The 26,924-nt window shown below is 44.5% G+C and overlaps 1 protein-coding gene and 1 long non-coding RNA gene across 2 annotated transcripts; both read left to right on the forward strand.

The window, feature by feature from the left end:
- Window positions 1–440: 440 nt before the first annotated feature.
- Window positions 441–6,302, forward strand: LOC129680749 (uncharacterized). Its single transcript, XR_008720739.1, has 3 exons — window positions 441–1,241; window positions 4,594–4,714; window positions 5,848–6,302. It is a non-coding gene; the product is annotated as an uncharacterized LOC129680749 (long non-coding RNA).
- A 3,297-nt stretch (window positions 6,303–9,599) lies between these two features.
- On the forward strand, window positions 9,600–24,502 carry LOC129680748 (serine/threonine-protein kinase RIO3). Its single transcript, XM_055612487.1, has 7 exons — window positions 9,600–9,933; window positions 16,453–16,568; window positions 17,274–17,419; window positions 17,513–17,620; window positions 17,819–17,928; window positions 20,415–20,558; window positions 24,107–24,502. Exons 1-7 carry the CDS (start codon window positions 9,871–9,873, stop codon window positions 24,236–24,238), a joined length of 819 nt encoding a protein of 272 aa, XP_055468462.1. The 5' UTR covers window positions 9,600–9,870; the 3' UTR covers window positions 24,239–24,502.
- Window positions 24,503–26,924: the final 2,422 nt, after the last annotated feature.

Below are 26,924 nucleotides of genomic sequence, written 5' to 3' on the forward strand. Positions count from 1 at the left end.
AGGCAGGGATGGAGCCCGGGGAGCCCTGGGCTCCATCCCCAGGCTCCTCCTGAAGACAGCCCTTGGGGCCAAAACCAAGTTCCCAGGAAATGCTCCCTCTCGCCGCCGCCTTCCGCGCCCTCCCCTTCCAGCCCAGCCAGCCGGGGGCAGCTTCTGCGACGTGGACCGCGCGCCCCCGGCTCCCGCGCAGCCGCCCGCCTGCTCACCTTGTTCGTGAGGTGAGAGGCCAGGTAGCAGGTGCAAAAGGTGAGGCCGAGTAGGGCGCGCCTCGCGTTCATTTGCCTGCTCCCCGGGCTGCCGGGGAGAGGCGGCGCCCGCGCACCGGAGCCCACGCTGCCGCCCCGGTCTCCGCCTCTGCCACGAGGCTCCGCTCCGCCAATCAGCGAGCGGCTCTCCCGGGCGCCGCCCCCTTAAAGGGACCATGCCGGCCAGGGCGCACCAGCTCTGCCGCCGGCGAGGAGTCCTGGAGGAGTTGGGGGGCAGACCTGGTGGGTCCTCTCTGGCTGCCAGTGGTAGGAAAGGATGGACGAGCAAGTAAGCACGTTAGGGAAGATGTCACAGCCTTTCTTTATGATTTGAAGGAAAATAGCCATAGCTATTGCTGAATGACTGGACGGAAAATGCTATAGGCTTTACCGAATTTCTGCCGATTTTTTTTTTTTTTTTTTTTAATTTTCAGATTTTCTGCGTTGCTTTCTTCCTTTATTTTTCGGAGACACAGTTTCTCCGTGTAGCCTTGGCTGTCCTGGACTCGTTTTGTAGACCAGGCTGGCCTCGAACTCAGAGATCCACCTGACTCTGCCTCCCTGAGTGCTGGGATTACAGTGGTTTGCCACCGTGCCCGGCATGTGTTGCTTCTTTTTAACTTTGGCAAAACCACAAACAAATTAGCCCCAACACAAGTTATTTTGAAAGAGGCTAGAGAGACAGTTCAATGGTTAAGAATGTATACAGCTCTTGCGGAAGACTCTCAGAGTCCACCTCAGGAGAACCCCCAGCTCTCTTCTGAACCTCTTTGGGCACCAGCACTCACACGTGCATAAAACTACACACTGAACTACGATATGCAAGTAATCGAAAATAAAATAAATCTAAAAAATATGCTAAAAGGAAAGCTGAAGAAGGGACGAGAAAAGGCATTCTATCGTGCAGAAATGTCTATGAAAGAAGAACACTATCTGAACATAGTGCCAGAGGCCTGTGATCCCAGCAGCTGGGATGAAGAGAAAAGTGGTTCAGAAGTAAGTTCAAACTTCATCCGGGCTACAAAGGGCATCTGGAGCCAGCTTGGGCTATGTGAGACTTTGGACAACAGACTTAAAAGTCTTTTCCAAAGTAGAATTTTAAACACAGTCCCTGTTCCCAGGTCAGGACATTAGCCCAGATTCTGGCAAATGGTATGAAACTGAACTAGGGACATGTTGGTGAATTGTATGGGTAACGAAAGGTGCAGGTAGGCCAGAGAAATGGTTCAGCAGGTAAAAGCAGGCACCTGCTGCCAAGACTGACAACTTGAGTTGCACGACCTGGGGTCTCACAGCTCAGGAGTTCAAAATCGCACCCTTCCCAGAGACTCCCCCAGACCAAGACTCGTTGCAAAAGCAAGAGGTTTATTAACCATTGCGCAATGGGGTCACCCCTGCCGGTCAGCAAAGAGTGGCACCGGGAGACAAAGGCCTTTAGGTTTTTAAAAGAAAAATTGCGGGAGATTTGAAGTTGCAGTTTTGGCAATTTAGGATTGGATGAGGAAGCTATAAAGTAAGATAATTGGTTAGTCTTAGGTGCTCAAGTTTGGCCAGTCCTGCCAAGTGTGGATGCAGCTGCAATTAAAGGTGGGAGTGGTTAGCTCATCCTTGAAGCTTAGGGCTGCGGGCTCTTGGCTGGTGGTCAAAAGCTACTCAGAAGAAATCTGGGTTCATTGCTAAGAAACACTATCTCAAAGACAAGGGTCTGGTCCTTCTTTTTGCTGAGTGAAGGTCATTGCTTGCTTGCCTTTTTTTTTTCTATCTGTCCTCACAGATAGGGTCACATTTTTCCATTCTCTGGAAAGGTACTAAGAGGCTTTAGCTTAACCTGAACCTAAAACTCAAAACTATAGGCTTTAGAAGACATACAGGTTACAAAGTTAGTCTAAGCCTTTCAGAGTTCCATATCCAGAACTCAAATGACATAAACAGAGGCCCATGGGTTGACCTTTGACCTCCATGTGGGTGCTGTGGCATGTGTGTCCCCACAAACAGCACAGGGTGAGCTTTTAAACACAAAACCATGTCCCGGGTTGGCATACTTCAGTTAACAGGAACAGAAGCAGAACTACAGAAGCCAAAAAGCAAGGTTACTACCTTTAGAGACTTTCCCAGAACTACGGGCTTTGATGGATTAGGCCTTTGTTTTAGTTTTGGCAGGTGATGCTGTCTATGTGCTGAGTTTTACAGCCTGAATGGTTCTTCCATCATGGAGTCAGTTGTGTTAAGGTCTGGGACCATGTTACATAGGAAAGCAGGAATGTTAAAACCCACAGAGGTGTCTCTAAGAAGGAAGAGCTGTAAACCCCGTCTTCTGCCCAGGAGGCTGGGAACGGATGTGGTTAATAGCCTGGTGAACTCTGCATTCTCTATGTGGTCAGGCCACACCTGGCTCCCCCGGGCTTTTACTATCTAGGCTGGAGGTAGTTAATAGCCTTGTGACCTTTGTGCTCTCCGTGTGACGGAGACCACACCAGTTCCAACCCTCTGGCCCTTAAGATGACACCTATAGTCTATTTATAGAACTCATCTTTACGGAAGAGGTGACATGTACTTGGAAAAGAATTTCAATGTAGTTATGCCTTATGCTTTATTACACACACCAGATCGTGCTACGTCAGGAAGCTTTTTTCCAAATTGTAATGTACTTAAATGCGCCTAAAATAAACTGCACAGGGTCAGACTCTACAAGTTAGAACCAGCACCAGCTACTGGGTCGTATCGAGCTGGACTTCCTTCTGGCTTTGCAAGGGTTGTTATGCTGCCAACCCTAGTGCTTGCAGAGACCCAGAGGTTCACACACCTGAGAAATTCCCTAGCACTGGAAACAATAAAAGGAAAGCCTAGAATCAATCAAGCTTCCAGTACAGTCTGGTCCAGAGCTCCATCAGTGGTGCCCCTGGGGCCTGGATACCACTGAGGACGAGAGTGACCACAGAGTCACGCTTCATTTCAACACCTCCCATTTGGTTTTGCATTTCTGTAGGCTTACTGGTATGGATGATAAGCTATACAGTCTCCAGGTTTAGTTAGCTCATCCATCTCTGTAACAAACCACTGGGAAAAGCAGCTTAAGAAAGACTGATGTGGCTCAGTCCTTCCTGGCTGAGAGGGCTTGACAGAGCAGAGTACATCTGGAAGCAGAAGGGAAACAATGGCCATGGCAGGGAGCCTTCCCTCATTCTCTCCCATACCTTCCAGCCCCAGCCTAGTGAGTAATGCTGCCTGCTCTCCCTCCTTCACCTAATCTTCTCTGGAAACACACTCACAGATACTCAGAGGTATGCTTTGCTTCTCAACCTCATCAGCTGACAGTTAACATTAACTATCACATTGGCCAGCAAAAGAGGCTCAGCAGGCAAAGGCATTTGCCTCATAATCCTGGAAACCTGAGCTCAATCCCTGAAACTCGTGTAAAAGTGGAAGGAGAGAACAAATTCCCACAAGTTGTGCGCGTGCGCGCGCGCGCACACACGCGCACACACACACACACACACACACACACACACACACACACCAGTGATAAGCCATTATACCATCCAAGATCCTGGTTTCTTCTTTCTCTCTGCCCTACAATATAGACTCAGGTCCCCGGTGAGATTGTTGGGGCCAGCAGTGACCAGAGCTGCATATGTCCTTACTTAGCTTTAAAATGTAGCCTGTCTCTTTCTTCATTTAACAAACAACAATACTATGCTTCTTCAAAATCAGACCATGACTCAGGACAAATGTCCACCATAAAATAACCAGGGTATCTGGTGAACTGACCTGTATAAGTCTGTTACAACTTATGAAATTATTTGGAAAATGCATAGATAACAGGTCCTCTGACCTACACACACACACACACACACATACAGGGAGGAATAGCACCCGAAGTCCCCCGATTTTCACTCTCCCCAACACACACACAAAGATTTAGTGATTTGTAATCCCTAAGTGAAATTGATTGCCAAAGTTTATCATCTAAGCAAAGCTTACATATATAATCTCTGTAGTCAAGATAAACAAACATAACATAATTTTCCTGAAAGTTATTGTAGGAGCTGTATCTCAGAGCTGGATAATTCTTACAGAGACAATTTCTGTCTTAACAGGACTTGCTTGCAGTTAATGGTTGGTGTGTATTGAGAGTCCCCTGTCCTGGACTCTTTCAGTAAGTCAACAGATTCAGTTGATCTCTCTTTTCTTCCTAGTTATTTCTACTGTTGTCTTTTACAGAATTTGCTTAACAAGTAGAAACTACTAGAATAAAGACTCCCACAAATCAAGGTAGACATTAGTAGTAAATGTGCTGGTTGATTTTGCCAGAGTTGTTGACCCTTCTAAAGCACTGTTCTGCTCACAGAGCAAACGGACCGAAGACTAAAGAAAAGCGAAGCCTGCTGGTCTGACCTCCAAACAATAAGCTGTTGTGGATGAGACCTTCTGCACATGAGAAAAAACTAACCACTTCGTAGACCGTTGAGGTGAGTTGATGTTGGTAATTTATTTCTGATAATTATCAGTAATGCTAAAAGAAATCTGTTAGATGGTAAAGTAGGAGGTGCTTGGATAAAACAATGCATTGCAGAATTTCCATCCCCAAATGTTTTTAAATGAGACATTTATTTGGGCATGTGCACATCTGCTTGTGTGTATGTATGAGGTGTGTGTAGAGGTCATAGGACAGTTGGTGAGTCTATTCTCTTTTATGTTGTAGATCCCAGGAATAAACACGGGCCATTAACTCTGGCAGCAAGTGTTTCCACACATTGAAATATTGCATCAGCCTCCCAAATGCTTCCAGTAATTAGTTTTTATGACAGCATAAATGGAGAATTCCTGATAGTAGAAACAGAAGCATACTTTTGAAGCAACCTAAGTACCCTCAATGAACAGTTAAATATCAATGTTTTATGAATATAGATGAGAAATCTGAAACTAAACATAGCAAAAAGGGGCAAGAATCATGACTCAGTAAGGCGCTTGCCTAGCACAGATGAGGCTGAGAGTTCAGGCTCCATTGTGGATAGAAAACCTGGTAGTGGCAAAACAAACCTGTAATCCCAGAACTCAGGAGGTAGAGGCAGGAGGATCAGGAGTTCCAGATCATCCTCAGCAAGTTTGGATATGAGGCCCATGTCTCACTTTGTGGCGCACACACACTGGGTTTTTTTCCCCCCACTTTTAGAATTATCTGCATTTTTTAAAAGGGCCGTGTGTAATTTTGAGTCTAGATGGAAGGAGAATATATATATAGATAAAATATTGATATATATACAATGCATATATCTGCAAACAATCAAAGGTCCTTGAGATGGCTCAGCAGGTAGAGGCACCTGCCAGTGTGTGTGTGTGTGTGTGTGTGTGTGTTTGTTTGTGTGTGTGTGTGTTAAATCAACAACCAAGGAACCAGAGTCCATCTGGTGTACTCAGGATGCAGAGGCAGGTGGATCTCTGAGTTTGAGGCCAGCCTGGACTACAGAGTGAGTTCCAGGTCAGCCAGAGCTACACAGAGAAACCCTGTCTGGGGTAGGGGAGGTGCATCGTCAGGGTTGTTGTGGAGGGGAAGGACAGGTCCAATCTACCTTCACCCTCATTCTTGTTCCCTGGATGCCAGAGTGCTGACAACAGTGGTGCCAAGCTGGAGGCCTGAGGGTTAAAGTTTTCAGCACACCAGAACAGACACGGGAAATATTCATTAAAGGAAATACTGCAGGGCTGGAGAGATTGGTCAGCAGTTACAGAACCTGCTGTGCAAACATGAGGACTGGAGTTCAGATCTCCAGAAACCCCGGAAATGCCAAGTGGGCATGGTGGCCCACTGTGATTCCAGCTGCGGAAGGCGCCTGGATGACTGACAGGAGACTCAACACAACTGACAAGGCCACAGAAGCCCCAGAGGTAATGTGTGTTTGCCTCTAGCCATCCCAAACAAGGATGTTCAACACAGTAAATGAGCTACACTTGCTTGAAACCAGAACTTCTTGAATCTCTCATCCTCACACCTGCACAGGGTACCTCACAAAACCGCCTCATAACTTCAGTTGCAAAATGGAACTCTTTAGGATGAGAGAAATAAGTAAACTTAATTTTTAAACACTACTTAAAAATGTAAACTTCGCCTAATTTTTAAACCCTGTGGGAGATTACAGGCTTTGAGCAACATAACTTAAGAAGCCACAGGATTGTGTGTTCATTCAGGTATTTGTACATATATACATACATACAAATCGATTGGAAAGGCACCTAACAACAACTGTCTTTCAGAAGCTATTTGCAAACATTTAAATTCATTTCAATATTAAAAACAAAGGAGCCTTACTTATGCTTTCTTTGGAGACCAAAGGATGTTCTCATCCCAAGGACACTGCAAATCTGTCAACAGTTTTGTTTAAACTGAGCACTGTTGGGTTCATCAGCAGAGAGGGAGTAAATGCTGCAGTGAAACCCTTTAAACTTCACGCTCTCTTCACAACATAGAAAGATGGGCACGACTCCATTCAAAGACTCAGTGTTAAATCGTGAAGGTCTAATTGCTATCACTGTTACACCATCCCTGTGGGGAGCCGAGGAAACCTTGAATGAATGAAGTCCAAAGTGAATGTGTATCGTTGACATGGGCACATCCAAGTCAAGGGCTGAATGCCTCAGACCCATGGGCATAGCAACACCTTCCCTGTGTGGGTCAGGCTTGGAACATATGTAGTGGTGAAGTGGAGAGGGATTTTAATCCAGCAATTTGGCTACTCTGGCTGGAATACAGACAAACCCTTACTGCACACCTTTAATCCCAAGCAATGAAGTTAAAGTTAGTTTGTAGAAGGAAGCACCCATGTTTGAAAGTGATGTTTAATTGAGGGCAGACGTAGTGACAAATCACAGAAAGATATGACAGAATGAGTCAGGATAGGCTATGTTCACCTCTCACCTGAAGAAACAGGAAAAAGAAGGACTTAGGGGAGCAGCACAAAGAGAGAGAGGGAAAGGGGGGGAAGGTCGTTTTACTGGGAGAGTTTTTCATGTTTTACAGAGACAGGTTGAAGAGAGAACAAGCTAGACACAGGTGAAGACAGACAGGCCAGAGAATGAGAAGGAGCCAGAAGATTAGGACAGATTACTAGAGTTAGTTTGAAGCTAAGCAGAGCAATTCAATTCAGATTGAATCAGTCAGCTAGAAGAGTTTTGAGCCAGAACAGCTGAGTTGAACCAGCCAGCCAGAGTTCAGAAAGAACTAGAATGAGTCAGCTTAGTCAGCAATAAGTCTCAGAGGCTGAAAACATTCTAGGACTAGGTAAGATTGCACAGTGTCTAAAAGCTTCAGAACTAAGCCTAGGTTAGCAAACAAAGGCAGTCAGCCTCTGACACAACAATTACATCTGGAGAATATAATTTACTTTTACAGTAAACCCTTCCTCTGGTCCAAGTAAGAGTATTTTCAAACAATTGATGAGTATGGGCAAAAACTAGGCATTGACACTTCTTCCTCCCAGATGACTGCAATTGGAGACTGTTCCAGCACTAGACTATGCTGTACACAATGAATGTGTGGAGATTTTGAGCTCTTGCATGGAGCTAGCACAACCTACTTGATCCCAGATTTTCTGGACACTATGTACACCTGTCTTCTCTTTATTCCCCGGGTACCCATCATGTTTTCAGGACCAGGTGGTGCAGTAAGTATCACACACCCATTCTATTCAAATTTCTAAACATAAATGACAACATTTGTAACTATATGTATCTGTATTTATTTATTTATATATATATACAAATATATAAATAAATATATATAGTATATATACATATAATAAATATATAAATTTATTTATTTAATACAGGGTCTCACAATGTAGCCTTCACTGCCCTGAAACTTGATATGTAGATCAGACTGGACTCCAACTCAGAGATACCTCTGCCTCCACCTATGGAGTGATGGGACTAAAGGTATGTGCAGGCTCATTTGTCCAAAATGTGTGCATATTTTAAGTGTCTGCCTGACATTTTAGGAGTATGTAGTTGGCAACATCAGGCAAACACCTTAACTACTGATACACGGGCATTACGTTAGCCTACAAACCTGTGCTAAATGGGAACTCCATCTATGACCAATCAAATCTCCTTGTCCATATCTATGCTTCAAGTAATTCTGAATGTCCTCTAAGATGATTCACTTTTCACTGTCTGGAGCAGAGCCTTGGACAGTGCTCTGAGGCCATCCTTATTGCCAGTCCCTGAGATCTCTAAGCTCCCTGATCTTACCACCTACCAGCCTCAAGGTTACTACCTGAATGTCTTCGCAAGACTGTGGCAACTGACAACTGCACATTCTCCCCCTGCACTCCAAGCACTGCCATCTTGCTTTCAAGATCCATCTGGATCCCTTATTCAATATCCTGACACTTTACCATGGTCTTGTCTTACTTCCACGGCACTGTGGTTTCCTTTTATTTGAGAATATGCTGCACACTACCAACATCTGTACCCCAACCCAAACCCAAAATCTTGGAAATAAAAGATCCGAGTTGGAATACACAAAGTCACCTGACAGAAACCGTGACAGCACCTTAGACTTGAAATGAGACAGATGACTCAACACATTCAACAGATGTGTCAAGGCATGTCTTGGCAACCCTCCCTAACCGGCTGTCAGGTTAGCCTTAGCCACTGCAAGCCACAACTGTCAGAAAAATCCATCCAGTAAGCAAACTAGAAGCATTACACTCTGCTTTTAATGGCGTCTTAGTTCTTGCTATTTCTTTTTGCTGTAACTAGCTTTGGGCTCTCTCCTTTTTTTTAATCTTACCTCTTGTGATTTGAATCTCAACCCCCCCCGCCCCCCCCCCAAAAAAAGCTCTTGTTAAAACGCTGGGTGGCCAGCTAGAGGGCCATATAATTTCCAAACTGACTTACTTTATTTCTGTGTGCCTGTTTTGTTTTCAGTAAAATTGAAGGAGGTATAGACTCATCTCCTCAAGATCATTTTGGGATTATAACACTGACTAGTGCTTGGATATGGCGCTATACAATGTTTAGGCTTATGAGCCACTTCATGAGTTGCTCGACAAAATAATCACAAATTTTATTGTTCTCAGTGTTATCCACACATTTAGTAGTTTTTCTCATTCCACATCTGCCCCCAAATGACAACTTCGACAACCGCAATCTCTATCAATTCCTTTTCCCTCTTTAAACGAGACAGTTCTGGCCCCCGAATCCGTTCCAGTTCCGAATCACCCCGGGAAATAAAGAATGGTCAGAGACCGCTTAGCCTGAACGTGCAGAGGCCACGCTGCGTGGATTAGATTCGGTGACCGAGAGGAAGCAACCGGGAGGCGGCGCCCACCAGCTCAGAAGGAGCCACACCAGCCCCGCCGCGCCAGGACGGGGCCACCCAAACCCCGGCCAGCCTACCTTTGAACCCAAGGCACAGGACCGGAGGTACGGCCCTCCCGGGGGACGAGCGGCCAATCAGAAGCGAGAGCTGCAGCGTAAAGGGCGGAAGAGAAGCGGTTCAGTTCCGGCCGCGGCCGCCGCCGCCATCTGTCACCTCGTTGCCTGTGCCCCGCCCGTGTCTTCGGCGGAGCCCGCTCCTCGGCCTGTCACCTCTCGGCTCCGTTCTCGTCTCTGCCTTCTTCTCGGAATGGATCTGGTCGGAGTGTCCTCGCCTGAGTCCGGGCCCGCGGCAGCCTGGGGACCCAGGAAGGTGAGCGGGGGTCGCGGCTGGCACAGCTGCCGCGCTCACGCGGGACGCCGGTCTCCGGAGCCAGGAGACGGGACTCGGGCGAGCCCGGGCTCCGGGCCCCGGCGGCTTCGCTCAGGCGGCCCCGGGTGGCCGGGTCTGACTGGGTCTGTGCCCTGCCTTCTCCGTTTGTGGCCTGGACGTGAGCGGAACGCCCCACACGGACGCTGAGACGAGAGGGGAAACAGCAGGCTCTTTCTTGTGTTGTTTTTACCAGCCAAGTGGGTCAGCGCAACCCCGAGAAAGTTTAGACAGAAAATGGCTTTAGAGAGCTGTTACCTTCAAACGAAGGCGGTTATCCCAGTTCGGGAACTTGTTTTTGAAATGGTAAAGATAAACATAGGCGCTCCTTCCCCGCTCCAGCTAATAATACCAAAGTGGGCAGTAATGCTGTAAAATGCTTGTGGCTTTTCATGCTCTGCCCTAGGCTTGCCTTCTCTGTATCGCCCGAATGGCAGACTAAGATTCTTTGCTGTTCACGTCTGATTTTGAAAGCCTGTTCTTTTTCGTGTTGTATTGCTTAGGATGAAAGGACCGCTGACATTTGGTCCTTTGGGGTTTGTATTCCTCAGGTTGAAGGTTCAGAAGGGGATCTACCCTTTTAAACCTCATAATAGCTTTTGCAAGCTAACACAGAACATTTGCTTCGTTTATAATTCAATTATTAACTCTTACTGGATTATGCTTTTTACAGAAAAGGAGATAATTAGCTGTTAAGTTTGGGGAGTTGGGGTGGTCTTTGGTTTTTCAAGACAGGGTTTCTCTGTGTAGCCCTAGCTGTCCTGGAACTTGCTCTGTAGACCAGGCTGACCTTGAACTCGGGATCCCTCTGCCTCTCGAGTTCTGGGACTAAAAACAGGCACCACCACTGCCTGGCTCAACTGTTAAGTTTTTTAAAAGCTGGTTTTATCAATTTAAAACCTGTAGGGAGACTCAGCTACCCTACTGGTAATTGTGGGTGTATCTCCATGCCATTTTGCCCGTTGTGTGTGAGACTCCGACTTTGTTGACGAGGTCAAGATTAACAGACATAAGAGGACAAAATTAGGCAGAGACCATAAAAACACAGGCCAGGTTCTTTCACTTTCCCTCTTAAAAGAGGCTGTGGGATAAGTTCAGTGAAAACATTGTACCCTCAGGGCATGTTTCACTACTTAAGTTTGTTGTGTGTTTTTTGACTGAAGTATGTGGGGGAGTCCATCCCATAGATACATAGCTGGAATAGATGGAATTGAAGGTGGACAGCAGAACAGAACAGAGGGAAACAGTGGAGTTAGCCTCCAACTAACTCTAGTAAAGACACACGTTTATACCCCAAACTTGCTGCCTTGGAGTCTTTTGAAAAGTGCGAGTGTGCCAGCATTCATCCAGGCATCCTGCAGAATAATGATGTCATCAGATCTGATGAAGACTCCGGAAAACTCTACTATACTTGAGAGAATGAGAATTAATTAAAAAAAGACAAAGCATATCTTCGTAATGTTGAAAAAATTTTGCCCTTACAGTTCTTCTGATAGAATCCCAGTGACCTGCTCTCCTAGGGTAAAAGTAACAGAATGCCACACTGCTATTACAGACAAAAAGTTGTAGGCCATAGCACAAAAAAACAGGAGTCTGTCAAACCAGAGGCAGAAGGGGGGAAGTCTCTAGTTCTGACAGGGAGTTGGAGAAATGAATCCACAGAACTGCCACAGACACCAGAGGCTGAGAAACTCAAAGCCAAGAGGAGCTTAAGGAGACGTGACAAATCTAATGTGGTATTTTGGGTGTAATTCTAGTTTGGCAGTAAGGGAAAACTAAGGAAATATTAATAAGTAAGAATGGACATTATTTGTAACGTATTGCCAGGTACGATAGCGTGTCTGTAGTCAGGATTGGTTTAGTAGCTGTGCCTTCTGGTGCAAGCCTGTAATCCCAGCACTGTGGAAGCTGAGGCAAAACGACTGAGGGCAGGCGAGTGGGGGTGGAGTTTCAGGACCACAGTTGGCTGTCTACTCTGTCTGCAGGAGTTACATTAATGGTGACAAATGTGCAATACTAGGACAAGATGTGACTCTTAGGGAAAACCTGGATCACTTTCCCAGAGGTGTTTGACTCAGACATGTGGCCTGGGTTATTTGGTTAGAAACAGGATCTTCCTGTAAGTTGTGATTTTCTTTTCTCTCTCTGTCTCTCTTTTTCCAAGACAGGGTTTCTCTGTGTAGCCTTGGCTATCCTAGACCCGCTTTGTAGACCAGGCTGTCTTTGAACTCACAGAGATCCACCTGCCTCTGCCTCCCAAGTGCTGGGATTACAGGTATGTGCCTCTGCACTGACTGAATTGTGGCTTTCTTGACTTGTTTTAATAGAGGACTGGATTTTTGTTACTGTGTATCACTTTTGTGTTTGCTGTTTTCCATTTTACCTGAGTCTATCTTTATAGATAACATCAGTAAAGACCTTTCTGAAAAGAGCAGCTAGGGACAGGCACATCATTAGGAACAGAAAGGTGAGAAGGCTGATTCCCCATCAGTCTGCTGCCAGCCAGAGACATGGCCGTGGTCAAGAATCTTGAGGAGCTGAGTTCAGTGGTGCAACTTTACCGGATTAGAGGTTGGGACAGTCTCAGCGGTAAAGATTTAGGAAGCTGACTGTGGCTCTGTCAGATCCAGTGTTAGGTTTATGTACACAGTACCTGAGAGAACAATTAAAAGGTGAAAGATTTCAGAGAGCAGACGGTGGTCACTTGGCTGTGTTTCTGGGCCTATAGTGAGACAGCTGTCAGAGAAGTCAGAACTGTTGATCTGGAAGGAAGCAGAGCAACCTTATGGCCTTGTCTCTGGAAAGCCCGCAGAGACACACCCAGAGGAGTGGTTTGAATCTAGGCGTTTCTTGAATGATTACGTTGACAGCCACAATTGACCTCAGATGCACTCAGAAAGGGTTGTGTTCTGTTTCTCAGACGAGCTCCATCTTATGTATGGAGGAACAGAACTGTAAGAATCACTGATGGGCTAGGAGGCCGAGTTTTCCCACTGCTTTAGGTATACTGCTGCTTTAAACTTTTAAAAGTTTATTGTTACTGTGCGGATGTGTGATGTGGGTGTTGGGGCAGTGCACATTGCTCTGGTTTGCATGTGGGATCAGAAGACAACTTTGTGGAGATGGTTCTCTCCTTCCAGCCCTGCATGGGTTCTGAGGGTTGAACTTTAAGTTGTCATGCTTACTCTGCTGGTGTCTATCAGTTGAGCCATCTCACTGGCCTACCGCCTCTTAACTACTCGGTAAAACGTTTGATATACTGTAGAGTCAAAAGAGGTTGACAGCAGACTCTATAATCCTGGTTCTAGTTCATGTTCATAAAGGAAGCCTCCAGTACATTTCCTGAGTTCATTTCGGCAGGATGAGCTATGGAGTGTTCCCTTCCCCAAAGCTGTCCCTCACAGAGCCCAGGAGACTTGTAGAAGGCTTTTACTATCTACTTTTAAATGTTTCAGTTTGGTTTTAAACTGCAGGAGTCTGAAAGTCTGACTGACTTACCTAACCTGAGGAAGTTGCCTCAGTGTGAGGTGGCCCAGTTGAACTGGTTGGCAGAGATAAAGGAAGTATAGCTGTAGCATATGAGGTTCCAAAGGACATGGTCATTGTGAGTGGGCAGTTCCTGTGTGCTGGTCATATCTGTGCTCTGTGTTTTTGCATTTATCTTTTGGGACTAGAGAAATAGCCACCTCAAAGTAACAAAATTACTGTCTGACATTGTTGGTTCTTCTGAGAAGTTTGTCAGTTAATACTTTATGTTTAATGTCTCTTGAAATCTGGTGGTGACAGTAAACCATGAGCCTCAGAAATAGGCAGGCAAGATGGAGGAAGGGATTTGAGATCAATTTGAGATGCTGAAAAGCACCACATCCCTGCTGCTTCTAACTACATTTGCTTATCTTTGCAGTGTTTCTGTGGCATGTATCATTCACTAATTACTTGAATTTTTCTGCGCCTGAAGCTGTGTGCTAAGTCCTGAGGATGAGAGTGCGCCCCCTCAAGGTGCTCATGTCCTGACTGTAAACCTTAGTGATGGTTCTGCCTATCGGAGCTTTCCTTTGTCTCCTTTTCTGAGCCTTTGAAATGTGGATGATATGCCAGGCGTAGCGTCTTTAATCCCAGTACTTGAGAGGCAGAGCTAAGTTTCAGGATAGAGAGACCTGAATGAAAGCGAGGACATGACTGCTTCAAGGGATCCCTGAGGAGAAAGGTTTTATTATAGATATGAGGGAAAGTACAGCCAGAAGCATCTGGAAGGATTCTGACTGAACCGGGCTACGGGTGGGGGAAGAAGAGAAATAGGCAGGTGGGCCAAGAGAGGAGCCACAGATCACGAGACCAAGAGAGTGCATGGCCAAAATGGCTTGGTTATTGGAGCCAGAAGCTGGGGGAAGGGAAGTCCAGCCATTAGGCTAAAGACCTTTAGCATAGGGTGGGGTGAGGGGTGTGGGAGGAGCCACAGGTACTGAGTGGGACTTTCTGGGTTTCTTTGGGATCTGACAAGACCAACCAACCAATAAATAAATAAAATATAGCTACTCAGTCATGAAATGCTGTAAATAGCCTGGGTACATTTTGTATACTTAGTTAGCTAAATGACTAAAATATAGGAAAAACTGAAGTGTTATCTGTTGGGTTGGGAATGTAGCTCATGATGGAGTAATTGCCTGGCCTGTGAGGCCTTGGATTCAGTCTCCACCACTTCAGAAGAAAAGGGGCAGGAGACGGTTATACTGCTTACTTAGTCCTTGTCAGTAGTGGTGAGAATCGTGACTGGGAGAATACAGTCATCTACTTTTGGAGCTTGGACTTTGGAAGTGATCACACCAGGAATTTCTTTCAAATAATTTATTTTTACTTCACATGCATTGATGGTTTTGCCTGCATGTATGTCTGTATGAGGGTGTTGAATCCCCTAGAAATGGAATTATAGATAACTGTGATCTTTCATGTGGGTATGGGGTCCTCTGGAAGAGAAGCCAGTGCTCTTAACTGCTGAGCCGTCTCTCTAGCTCCCAGACCAAGCATTTCTAGGTTAAAGAGCAGAAAGGGCCAAACGAAGCCATGTTCTTCACATTACAGAGAGCTTCAGTCACCCTTCAGGAAGTGTCTCTCTGTTCTTTCTAGGTGGGGCCTCTGTGAGGATGGCCAGCCCACAGTGGCTAGTGGAGGTGTGTGCAAGGGGCCTTGTGGACCTCCTCTGTCTCAAGCTGAGTCCAGACAGAGCTTGCTCTGGTTCCCTCGGACATGAATAGCTGTCATTGTTGATCAGCCTCAGGCTCCACTCCCACCAGTCTACCCAAGTCCGTCCTGACCTGCTCCACAGTGCTCTGGAACCTGAACAAGGGTGGTTCTCCTACCCAGTAGTCTCAGTCTTGGGTACCCTCGCTGTCTTACCTTAGCTAAATAGTTTTGTGGATAATATAGATGTCACTGTTTGTTAATTCTCTGCTAGACACTCAGACTTTGTACCAAGGCAGTGAAAGCAACAGAAAGTTTAAGGGAATATAACTAATAAAATCTACATTTTGGTAAAAACAATTTTGTGGAAAATGGAATCAGGGCAAGGAGTAAATGATGAGTTAGCTGTTTTAGGAAAGTATGAAATAAACCTAGAATCTGTTTTAAGAAAGCTGAGACAGTGGTGTCATTGGGGGAGGCTAATGCTGAAAAGAATGTCAAGGAGCATTACTCTTTTGTAATCATTCTTTGTCAAGTCTGATTCTCAGATCCTGACATTTAGAAATGCATATTTTGTGGCTTGTTCTTGGTTCTGTTTTAGCATATACTCAAACACCTTAAAGAGGATTGATACTCTTTGTAATGAGCCATGTCGTTATGCTTAGATTGGAATTTGGCATAATTTCTGAGTGGGATTTGAATTGTTTTATTTTTCTCTTCTGAGACAGCCTTGCTTGTGGCTCAGGCTTACTTCAACCCTACAGTGCTGACTTTTCAGCCTCTTCCTTCGGCCTCCTGAGCACTGGAATGACGGGCGTGAACCGTAGGGCTCTTGATGTAGTCTAGTCCCGTAAGAAAATATACTAAGGAAAGTAATTCACAAGCAGAGAGGTGTTTGGTGAGAAATGAGTTGGAACAAAGGGAGTTAATTGAACTCCCTGTCTGCTGGGTGTGCTGTATAGTAGCATGGCACTTTTTCAACCTTGAGAGCCACCCAACAGAAGGTAAACTGTCTAGCACTGGGGGTGCTAGAGGGAGAGACTCACCGCCCATGAGTTGTTCTTTGACCTTATTTGTGTTGTGGTACTTGCACACAAAAGTAAATAAGTGAAAATGTAATTTAAAAACTAAGATTTATGCTGAGAGATACTTCCTTTAAGGTGAATTTTGTGAAGAGCTAATCACTCATTTTGATAGTTTTAACTAGTTTAATTCTCAAAAGATAACCTCATTTTCGTGTTATTTCATTATTGTTATAAAGCTTCTTCTCTTTTGTTTAAATAGTGCCCGTGGGCTACCCCTCCAAACACAGCGTCCTGCTCACTGACCGAGGTGATGAGCGAAGAGTTGGCCAAAGAGCTGCAGTTGAAAGAAGAAGCAGCTGCTTTCCCTGAAGTTGTGTACGTGGCGTTCACGGCACTTGCTGTAACAAAGCTTTAGAGTCTGACTGGGGACTGTCATTACAAATGAGTAAGAGTGTGCTCAGAGAGCTGTGCAGAAGGAAGAGCTGGTACCGCGTACATTCCTGATTCTCAGTACCGACTGACTAGCCCCTAAAGTTTGGACATTCAAATAACACACCGACAATTTCAGATTTTAGAGTATTTCAGATTATAATTTTTCAGATCAGGGATACTTAGCTGCTCTATGTAAATCATATCAAGTCTGAAAACTTCAAAACTGTTAAGTTCTTTTGGTCTTAAGCAATTCAGATGGGAGATTCTGAGTTTGTATTATCTTTGACAAACCACAGTTTCTCTGAGTTTTGTTCCTGTTAATGCAACAGTTGAACTATTTAGGTATAGTTTTCTTATTAGTTTTCTCTATATTTTGGTTAGAACACAGATGAAAGACATTCTGGGTCTCCGTATGGATTTCCTGACAGACCCCTTTGGTCCCTCTCCCAGCTCTCTCAGTTCTAGCTGTGGCTTTCTCAGAGTTGGCCGTGGGTCTAAAGCTGGCTGAACAGGAGATGGTAAATGCTTTGGTATACTCTTGTCCTTTCTTCGGTGTGATTTTAGCATTGAAAGACACTTTCTACTCTCAAAGTCAGTAGCTGTTTGCACAGCACATCAGATCAGCTTATGTCACCTTATTTTGAATAGTGTTGCCGAAGGACCATTTATTTCTGGAGAAAACATTGACACTTCCAGCGACCTAATGCTGGCTCAGATGCTACAGATGGAATTTGACAGAGAATATGATGCTCAGCTTAGGCGTGAAGAAAAAAAGTTCAATGGGGATAGCAAAGGTACTGTGACCTTATTGTGATATTCCCATTGGGAGGTAGGAAATGCTTGTGCACTGTCCTAAATAAAACTGTCAACCATTTTTACCTTTTAAGTTTCCATTTCCTTTGAAAACTATCGAAAAGTACATCCTTTTGAAGACAGTGACAGCTCTGAAGATGAGGTGGACTGGCAGGACACTCGTGACGATCCCTACAGACCAGGTACCTTCTGTTTTGGGGGTACATTGAGAAGGGTCGAAGACTAATTTCTCCAGTGGGCTTGCTTAGATTTGTGTTTATGTTTGAATCTCATCTGATAATTCACCCATTTTACATTCAAGGGTCTCTTCAGGTAGTGCTAAAAGCAAGACTTTACTCTTTGCTCTTTTTATATTCTTGGCTTTTCTTAATTGCCTTTAGCAAAGCCAGTTCCTACTCCCAAAAAGGGTTTTATTGGAAAAGGAAAAGACATCACCACTAAGCATGATGAAGTAGTATGTGGAAGAAAGAACACAGCAAGAATGGAAAATGTAAGTTGTAGAAAGTATTCTCTCTCAATCAAGAGTTTAAATATATTTTTAAAACAGCATTCTAGTCCAGGTATTGTGAGCATAACTTCAATCCTAGTACGTGGGAGGCACACACATGTGATTTACATCATGAATTACAGGCCAGCCAGGAATACACACTCAGACCCTTTCTTAAAACACAGAAACAAACAAGCCAACAACATTCTGGAAACAGTACAGTAAATTTCTAGGACTTTCTTTTATTTATTTCCTATGGTCTCATTTCATTGTTAAGGTTGGCCTCAAACTCATGAATCCTCCTCTGCCACCTCTGTGCTGGCTGCACTCCTCACAGGCTACAGAGGTGCTTTAGATGACAACCTGACTACCAAAGCCTCAGCCACTAAGAGTATAAAGGACCTAGAATAAAACCCTATGAGGATAGTTTTAAAACCAATTTGATTTACAAGACTCTAAAATTAAAAAATAAAGTTGAGCAGCCAGGCAATGGTGGCACACACTTTTAATCCCAGCACTCGGGAGGCAGAGGCAGGCTGGTCTCTGAATTTGAGGCCATCATGATCTACAGAATGAATTCCTGAATTCCAGGGTAGCCACGTTTATACAGAAAAGCCCTGGCTCTAAGAAACAAAACACACAAACAAAAACAAATAAAGCTGAGCCTGCGTGGCAGTATAGCACTTGGGAGGTAGAGGAAGGAGGCCCAGAAATTAAAGGCCATCTTTGGTTTCGTATGATTTCAAGGCTAGCCTGCATACATTAGACCCTGTCTTTAAAAAAGAAAGTGAATTTTTAGTCCTTAGTACATTATTTTATTTATTTTTTACTAAATAGCATTTCTGCAGGGCACAGCATTGGTGATGGGCCAAGAACTAGAAGGAGGAAGTGATTACACTTGTAGACATTTTGCCCTTGTAGAGCTGGTGCTCAACTTCAATGTCTTGTGCGTGTGGAGCAAGCCAAGTTTTATGCCTGAACTAGCTCTGTAAAAGTAAAATTAAGATGTCATTAAAAAAAAAATTCTCAAGGACTACAGAGATGGCTCAGTGGTTAAGAGCACAGAACACTTGTTTTTCCAGAGGACCTGAAGTTTGATTTTCAGCACCCACATCAGATGGCTCACAACCACTCATAAACTCTAGTTCCTGGAGATCTGATTTGCATGCATACCCACACACTGTTAAGAATCTTAAAACTAAACTAAATGAATCTTAAAACTAAACAATTTTGGAGAGATAGTTCAACAGTTAAGAGTACTTGCTACTCCTGCAAAGGACTTGAATTTGTTCCCCAGCACTCGTATGGTGGCTCATAACCACCCTAATTCTAGTTCCAGATAATCTGATGTTCTTTTTAGTTTTCATGGGTACCAGGCACACACATGGGGCACATATAGGCAAAACACTCACACATATACTTGTTCATTTTTTTTCCTTAATTTGTGCGTGTGTGTGCATGTGAGAGAGGCAGAGAGACAGTCAGATAGATGTTCAGGTGCTTGTGGAGGCCAGAAGAGGTTATTGGCTCCTCTGGCACTGGAGTTAAAGGTTACTGTGAACCTGTTGACGTGGGCGATAAGAACTGACTCACGTTCTCTGGAAGAACAAGTGTTCTTAACTGGGAGCTATTTCTTCAGGCCCAAATAAAGAAATCTTTTTTTTTTTTAAGTATTTTCTTTCATAAGTACTGTGCTTAGTAAGAATGCAGACCTTGCCAGGCGGTGGTAGTGCAGGCCTGTAATCCAGCACTCGGGAGGCAGAGGCAGGTGGATCGCTGTGAGTTCGAGGCCAGCCTGGTCTACAGAGTGAGTGCAGGACAGCCAGGGCTACAGAGAAACCGTGCCTCAGGAAAAGAAAAAAATAGAGAGAGAGAGAGATTAGCACACAAACGTGTGTCTAGTAAATACCTCATTGAGTGGTTGTGCTGTGCTCTGACTGGAAGTGCTCTGTGTGGCTCTGGGGCAATGCTTTGCAGAGCCTAGGGATGAGGGCAGATCACCTAACCCTGCCTTCCGACCTGTGGCTGTATCTGCTAGTAAGCACTTGATAAAGAATTTAAATTTAAATATCCACAGGGCGGCCAGCAGCTGCTCAGAGTGGGCTGTGCCACCCTGTGCCTGCAGTGGAGGTGGCTGGTGTAATTTACTGTAGCGACCTAGTCTACTGCAGTAATTATGACGTTCTGTTTCTCCGGTAAGGTTTGGTGTAGGCTTTTAATACAACAGTGTGTTCTTTGGCATAAAAATAAGGTGCAAAGCGAATGCTGAGAGCCATTCATTCACCCATATGAATGAATGGTGAGGTGCGTTCTCTGCGTACAATATGCCTTTCTTTGGTGTTGCTCCTCTGTGTCAGGCCGCTCTGCCCCTGTGGTGCCTGTGGGTTCTGCATGAGGTCATCTGTTACAAGACTAACTTCTCACTGTTGTTCTCAACATTGTCCCCATATGAAAACTTCAACTGCTCTTTTTTTTTTTTCTTGTCTCCGTTTGCACCAGGCTTTCAGGTAGGGGATGGAATTGGAATGGATTTAAAACTCTCCAACCACGTTTTCAATGCTTTAAAACAACATGCATACTCAGAAGAGCGCCGAAGTGCCCGTCTGCATGAGAAGAAGGAGCACTCTACCGCTGTAAGCATTCCCCCCCCACCCCCGCCCCGCTCTGGTGGAAAATGCACATTAGAAACGTCATGTTTGAGGGGAACCTCATGATTACTCCCCCCTTCACCTGAAATTGGCTTTCAAAATCAGTGCTGCTCAAGTGACTTTGCATTTTGGCCTTTGTTTGTGTGTTTATTTATTTATTTATTTATTTAGCATAACACTTAATCAGTTGTTCAAAACCCATGTTAGGAGTTTTCAATTTCTAGAAGCAGTGCTGCTAGGCCCGAAGGATTTGGCATAGAAAGTGAAGCTATTCTTCTTGTGTGGCCCCTCACATGAAAGTGCCCCAGACAGCACCCATAGCTCAGCCTCCAGCAGTGACCACCATCTCTAGTTGGCTCATCTGCTGTTTACTCCAGGAGCCAGATGTCCTGGCATGGAACTGGTGGTGTGGCTGCAGGCTGCACTGTTACCATACACCCGCCGGGCTGTCACCAGGGGCTTCAGTGGAGCCTTCAAACCCTGATGTCACCTACTGCGGCTCCTGAGGAACCTAAGTGGCTTAGCAAGAACCCTTGGTGGCCCTTGACTTGAGATTCAGCAAGTTTCAGTATGTCCAGAGCCTGTCTGAGTGAGGTCACCCCTGAGGGTGTTTTAGTGAAGGGGAGAAACAGTTCAGGCCTGCCAGGACTGGTCTGCTCAAGGCGTTCAAACTGAGCTGAGGTGGCCCATGCCTATCATCCCAGCACTTTGGAGTTGGAGGCTAATGCAGAACTGTTGCCATGAGTTTGAGGCTAGCCCGAGCTTCACAGTGATTTCCTGGCTTGCCCAGACTAGTGAGATCTTATTTAAAACAACAACAACAAAAAAAAACCCAAAAAAACAAATTACAGTTACATTAATTGCTCTCTAGGCTAATGCAGTTGAAGAGATATTTGAAAATTGTTTATGAAGTATAATATCTAAACTGATTTAAACCCTGGGTCTCCTGCAACTTGATTTGTAGACCAGGCTGGCCTTGAACTCGGGGATCTTCCTGCCTCTGCTTCCCAAGTGCTAGGACTAACAGTGGGTGCTTCTAAGTTCCCCTATGTTTTTTGTTTTTTGTTTTTTTTAGTAATAATCTTATTGCTTCAGAATGCCATGTCTATATATAGAAGTTCACTGAGATGACAGAGAATTTGTGGCTGAGCAAATGGTTATATGACTACCTTAAGCCATCTGAGTGATTGTATTTCTGAATTAATTAGAATAAAGGGTTTTTTTTCCCTAAAAAGTTATTTTTTAGAAACAATAGTTTAGAGTATATACTGTACATTTAGTTGAATATTCCAGATGTTTAAAGATGTACTTTATTTTATGTGTATGGGGATTTTGTCTCTTGTGTGTGTCTGTGTACTATATGAGTGCCTGGTAGCCTTGGAGCTCCTGGGACTGTAATTATAGACAATTGCAAACTCACCTGTGGGTGCTGGGAAATGAACTCAGGTCCTCTGGAAGAGCAGCCAGTGCTCTTAACTGGTAGGGCATTTCCAGCCCAGATGTTCCAGATTTTTTTAAATAGGTTATTCCTATTACATTGACATTTATAACTACTTAACTTAAAAGTTTCTAATGTTTTACATTAACAAAGATAAATATCTATTTTGAAAATAACAAAATGACTGGACTCTTTCAAACACTACTCATTTATATTAATGAAGCTAGTATGTACTATTCTGACAATAACTGAATTTACCAAACCCTCAGAAAAACCTGTAAGAGCTGGAGGGATGGCTCAGTGTAATGTAAGAACATGTATTATTGTTCTTGCAGAGGCTCTGAGTTCGATTACCAGCACCCACATCAGACACCTTACAACTGCTTGCAACTCCAGCTCCAGAGGGTGCCTTAGCACATGCACATATACACATTAATAAAAATAATATTTTTTAAAAAACTGTAAGACCACCAAGAGAGTTTTTTAAACTTAGTTGGTAAAATAAGATTTTGATTAAGGCAGTTTTTGGATTTTGATTTGTTTTAACTCCCCATTTATTTTTTTCAAGGGAGAATGTGGAAGTTATAGCCAAAGAGCCCTCTTTCAAGGTTCAGGAGGTAGGGAACCATATAGGGTACACAGGGCAAGATGTCATATGTTTGGTACTGACTCAGGGAGAAATTGTCTTAAACAGCCTCAAAATATCCCTGGAGGTGTTGTTTGAATTCTGCCTTCATAAACGATAGGAAAGAGACCTGGGTCCCCATTGGAGGGTACCTAGCTAGGTAGAAAAGATGCTATAAAGGAATCTAGAAAGGTCAGAGGTTAGGGAAGGGGGAAGACTTATGTATACATTAAATCTAGAGATTTACTATTTGTACACACTTGCCTGGCATCCCAGTTGTACCACTGAACACCTGTGTTCACTGCCCTAAATCCATGTTTTCTGTAATCTTGGTTTATACCCAGACTACAGTCCTGGCAGTAGTGTGGGGGCTGGGGGAGGAGCACATTGCTGCATAGGAAGGTGACAGCAGGTCATGTGACCCCTCATGCCTCTAGTCCCTTCTTGTGTTCTGTCTCTGGAGGGGAACTGTGGTGATGCTGCCCATTTAATTTTCTCTGGGGCTATTTGTTTATCTTGGGACAAAATTGGGGGTTACCAGAGGTCAGGGGGAACATTCCAATGGACAGGAGTCCTGAAGTCTGTACCTTGTGGTCTCTAAGTTTAATGTCAAACATTGCTGAAATCACGGAGCCATCCAGGACCCATCGCTGTCTCTGTACCTTATCTACTTTAGTGTCCTACGTGGGAGAAGGGGGAAGAGTGGGTGAGGATGAATGTATGGTGTTGGACTCAAGGTTTGGCTTTCCTTGAAGAGTCTGCTGTTCAGACCCACATCACCTTCCACAAAGCGGGGGGGGGGGGGGGGGGGGAAGGGCAGAGCTAGGCAGACAGCAGTGTTATGAGAAGGGAGGTGACGCTCTTGGAGAACAGTATCTTTGGGAGGCTGGTTCTCCTGGTACAACAGAGCACCTCCCACTGCCTACAGAAGTCCATGGGGCACTGGAGAAGGAGCTGACTTCCCCGAGGCCAGGTTGGAGAAGGCACAGCCAATAGTGTTCATCTTCAGACACATCCAGAACAGGTTACGACTGGGCCTGGCCACGGAGTGAATTGGGCCTGCGTCACTTGCACATAATCTTTGCCTGTGTCCACACTCAGACACACTCTACCTCACCTGTTCCATGCCCTCCCATCTTGGTGAGTGTCCTTCATTGGCTCTCCTGACCTTGGGACATGCGTTACTATAGCTCTGCTGTTAGCACTTGAAGTCCCTTTGGGTCTGAAGAAGCTCTGACCCTTGAGGTTGTCTGCCACAGAAACAGTGACTGTAGCTATGGTCCAGACTTGGGACTGTCACCAAACCCATCTCTTTAGCTTCATGATACTGGAGCTGAAATCCAGGGGCCCCTGAGGAAGAAACTGTATCCTGATCACATTCTTTTAAGAGCCTGCTTATACCCTGTAAAAAAAAAAAAAAAGAATCTTTTGTGATGATCATTTTCACTTATAGTACTTTATCTCTTACAGGAAAAAGCAGTTGATCCTAAGACACGCTTACTTATGTATAAAATGGTCAACTCTGGAATGTTGGAGACAATCACTGGCTGTGTTAGTACAGGAAAGGAATCTGTTGTCTTTCATGCATATGGAGGGAGGTAAATGAAAAACAAACAAAAACCAAAACCACGATGTAAACCAACACCTTTCTCCTCAGGACTGATGGATTTACAGATAGTCAAACTTAATGCTGCATGGCAAGTAGAGTCATGCAGAAACCATTGCTGCAGAAAGTTTAGACATTACTTTTTATTATTTTGTACTTAAAAGGTTTCAAATGCTATGGATGAAGTCTTTGCCTTTAGTTTTTTCTTAATTATCTTAACACCCATAACATACACACACACACACACACACACACACACACACACATCATATTGAATTGGATTGGTAAGTTCTGGAAAAGAATAGAAAGCAATGCTGGGCGTGGGGATGTAGCTCAGGGTTAGAGCACATGCTTGGCATAGGCAAGGCCCTGGTTCAATCCCCAGCACCAAAAAGGGGGGGGGGGAGGGTTTGCATTTTTCAATCTCTGATCTGGAACAAATTATACTCATTTGGAAACTACCCCTCACTTCATGGCATTTTTGTGAGGCTCATAATTCCTGGCATTAATCTTAGTAAACATTTCTTCCTTTATGCTTATCTATAAATTTCAATCCAGGCTTTCCTAAAGTATTGTAAAACAAAAGATTGTCCATGGAAATAAACTGAAACTTTACAAGGGAAGTATTATAAGTAGTCTTCATCGTCCTTGAACTTACTTCCAGGTCTTTTTTCAAAAGTAACAATCAAGTCTAATCCTTCATAAATTTGTATGCATTTGTCTACTTATCTTAGTGATCTTTCCTCCCAGCCAACATACCTAAAGGACTCTCGGGTAGTAGTAGGCCTTTCTATTGTTCTGTGTTTCTAGACTGCACTATTCCTTTTAAAGTTTTATTTTTACTTATGTGTATGTGAGTGTGCGCATATATGTACCAGTGACTGATAGAGGCTAGAAGACGTAGATTTTCTGGAGCTGGAGTTAAAGGCAGTTGTGAGTTGTCTGACTTGAGTGCTGGGAACCAGATTCCATCCCTCTGGAACTGGAAGTGCTCTAACCATGTCTGCATCCCTAGACCTTGCTATTTTAAGTAACATTATGGAACATACAGGGAGATTCTTGAATTTAGGTGTACTTTTACAGATATTCACTCACGCTGAAGTTCTAATGAAGTCAGTACAGGCACACTGCATGCCTTCTTTTTCTTTTCTTGTTAGTTAGTGGAAGGCTTCACTGAATGGAATGCTTTTGCCCCCCTTTAAGTCCTGAGCTGGCTAGTGCAGCAAGTAATGTTTTTTGGGGTTTCATGTTTTTTTTTCCTTTGTTTGTTTGTTTTTTTTTTAATATGAAAAACAAAAGTTAAGAGTATATTTTCTTGAGGCTGGAGAGTTGGCTCAGAGGCTACAGTGCTTGCGCAAGTATGAGGACTGGAGTCCCTGTGCTCCTGTGGTAGGATGGGAGGTGGAGACAGGGATCCCTGGAAGCTTACAGGTTAGCTCGCCCGGCCTACACAGGCAGTGAGACTGCCCCAAGTCGAAGGCAAGGACCAACACCCAACCACCAGCCCTCTCTCACACAAACACATACATCAGAGAAAAAGTACGTTTTTGTATGTCACCATCGTAGGCAGTCGGAACAGTTAGGACCTGTGAAAGATAAGTACATGTCACCGTATACAATTATTTAAGTAGGACCACAGTAGGGTAGGAAGAGTCACAAGGGGCTCAAGATCATGGCCAGATGCCTTCAGGGAAGGCAGCATGATCCAGTTAGAGCTCAACTTTCATTTTAAAAGTAAGCAAAACAAAACAAAAACAGTGTTGACGGCCAGTGCTAGTTGAAGAAGTACAGAACACATCGTCTGGAGCTGCATTTCCCGATCAATATTTCTGTGTGTATTAGTCAGAACTCTTTTTTTTTTTTTTTAAGATTTATTTATTTATACATGTGAACACTCTTATTTGCATGTATGCCTGAATGACAGAAGAGAGAATCAGATCCCATTATGATGGGATGAGCCACCATGTGGTTGTTGGGAATTGAATTCAGGATCTCTAGAAGAGCAGACAGTGCTCTTAACTGCTGAGCCATCTCTCCAGCCCCTCATCAGAGTTCTTTAAAGGAACAGAAATAATAGAATTACACATATGTGCATATATTGGTAAACATTTTAAATGGGGATGATTTAATAGAGTGGCTCATAGGCTGTGCTCTGTTAGTCCAACAATGGATGTCTCCTTATGGAAAGGCCAAGAAGCTGACAGCTGTTCAATCTAGGAGACTGGATGGCCCACGAGTCCCAGTCTGGTGCTGGAGTCCCTGGTAGTTGCTAGGGAGCTGCAACTTCAGTGTGGTCTTCAGTGTACATAGGAATCATGAAGAAGCAGGTTCTCACACTAGTGAAGGGATGCCTCAGCAGCAGGACAGTGACTGGCCAGTGAGCGTGAGGGCAAGCAGACCTTTTGCTTTTATGTGGGCTGCCACCAAAAGGTGTGGCCCAGGTTTAGGGTGGGTCTTCCCCCTAAAATGATCTGAAAGAGAAGAAACCCTTAGCTGGGTGGTGGCTGCACATGTCTAATCCCAGCACCTTTGAGGCAAAGGCAGGTGGATCTCTGAGTTTGAGGCCAGCCTTGTCTACAGAGTGAGATCCAGGACAGCCAGGACTACAACCTAGTGAGATCCTGTCTGGGAAAACAAAAAAAAAAAAGAAGAGTCCTGCATAGCATGCCAGCTATTTGGGTT

Source organism: Psammomys obesus, unplaced genomic scaffold (assembly GCF_907164565.1).
Source record: "Psammomys obesus unplaced genomic scaffold, mPsaObe1.curated_primary_1811, whole genome shotgun sequence".
Classification (NCBI taxonomy): Eukaryota; Metazoa; Chordata; class Mammalia; order Rodentia; family Muridae; genus Psammomys; species Psammomys obesus.

Coding starts and splice junctions, on each gene's coding strand:
- LOC129680748 (XM_055612487.1), top strand. CDS start 9,871: ATGGATCTGGTCGGAGTGTCCTCGCCTGAGTCCGGGCCCGCGGCAGCC. Junction 17,420..17,512: donor GTTCAATGGGGATAGCAAAG/GTACTGTGACCT, acceptor TTACCTTTTAAG/TTTCCATTTCCTTTGAAAAC. Junction 17,929..20,414: donor ACACAGCAAGAATGGAAAAT/GTAAGTTGTAGA, acceptor TTCTTGTCTCCG/TTTGCACCAGGCTTTCAGGT.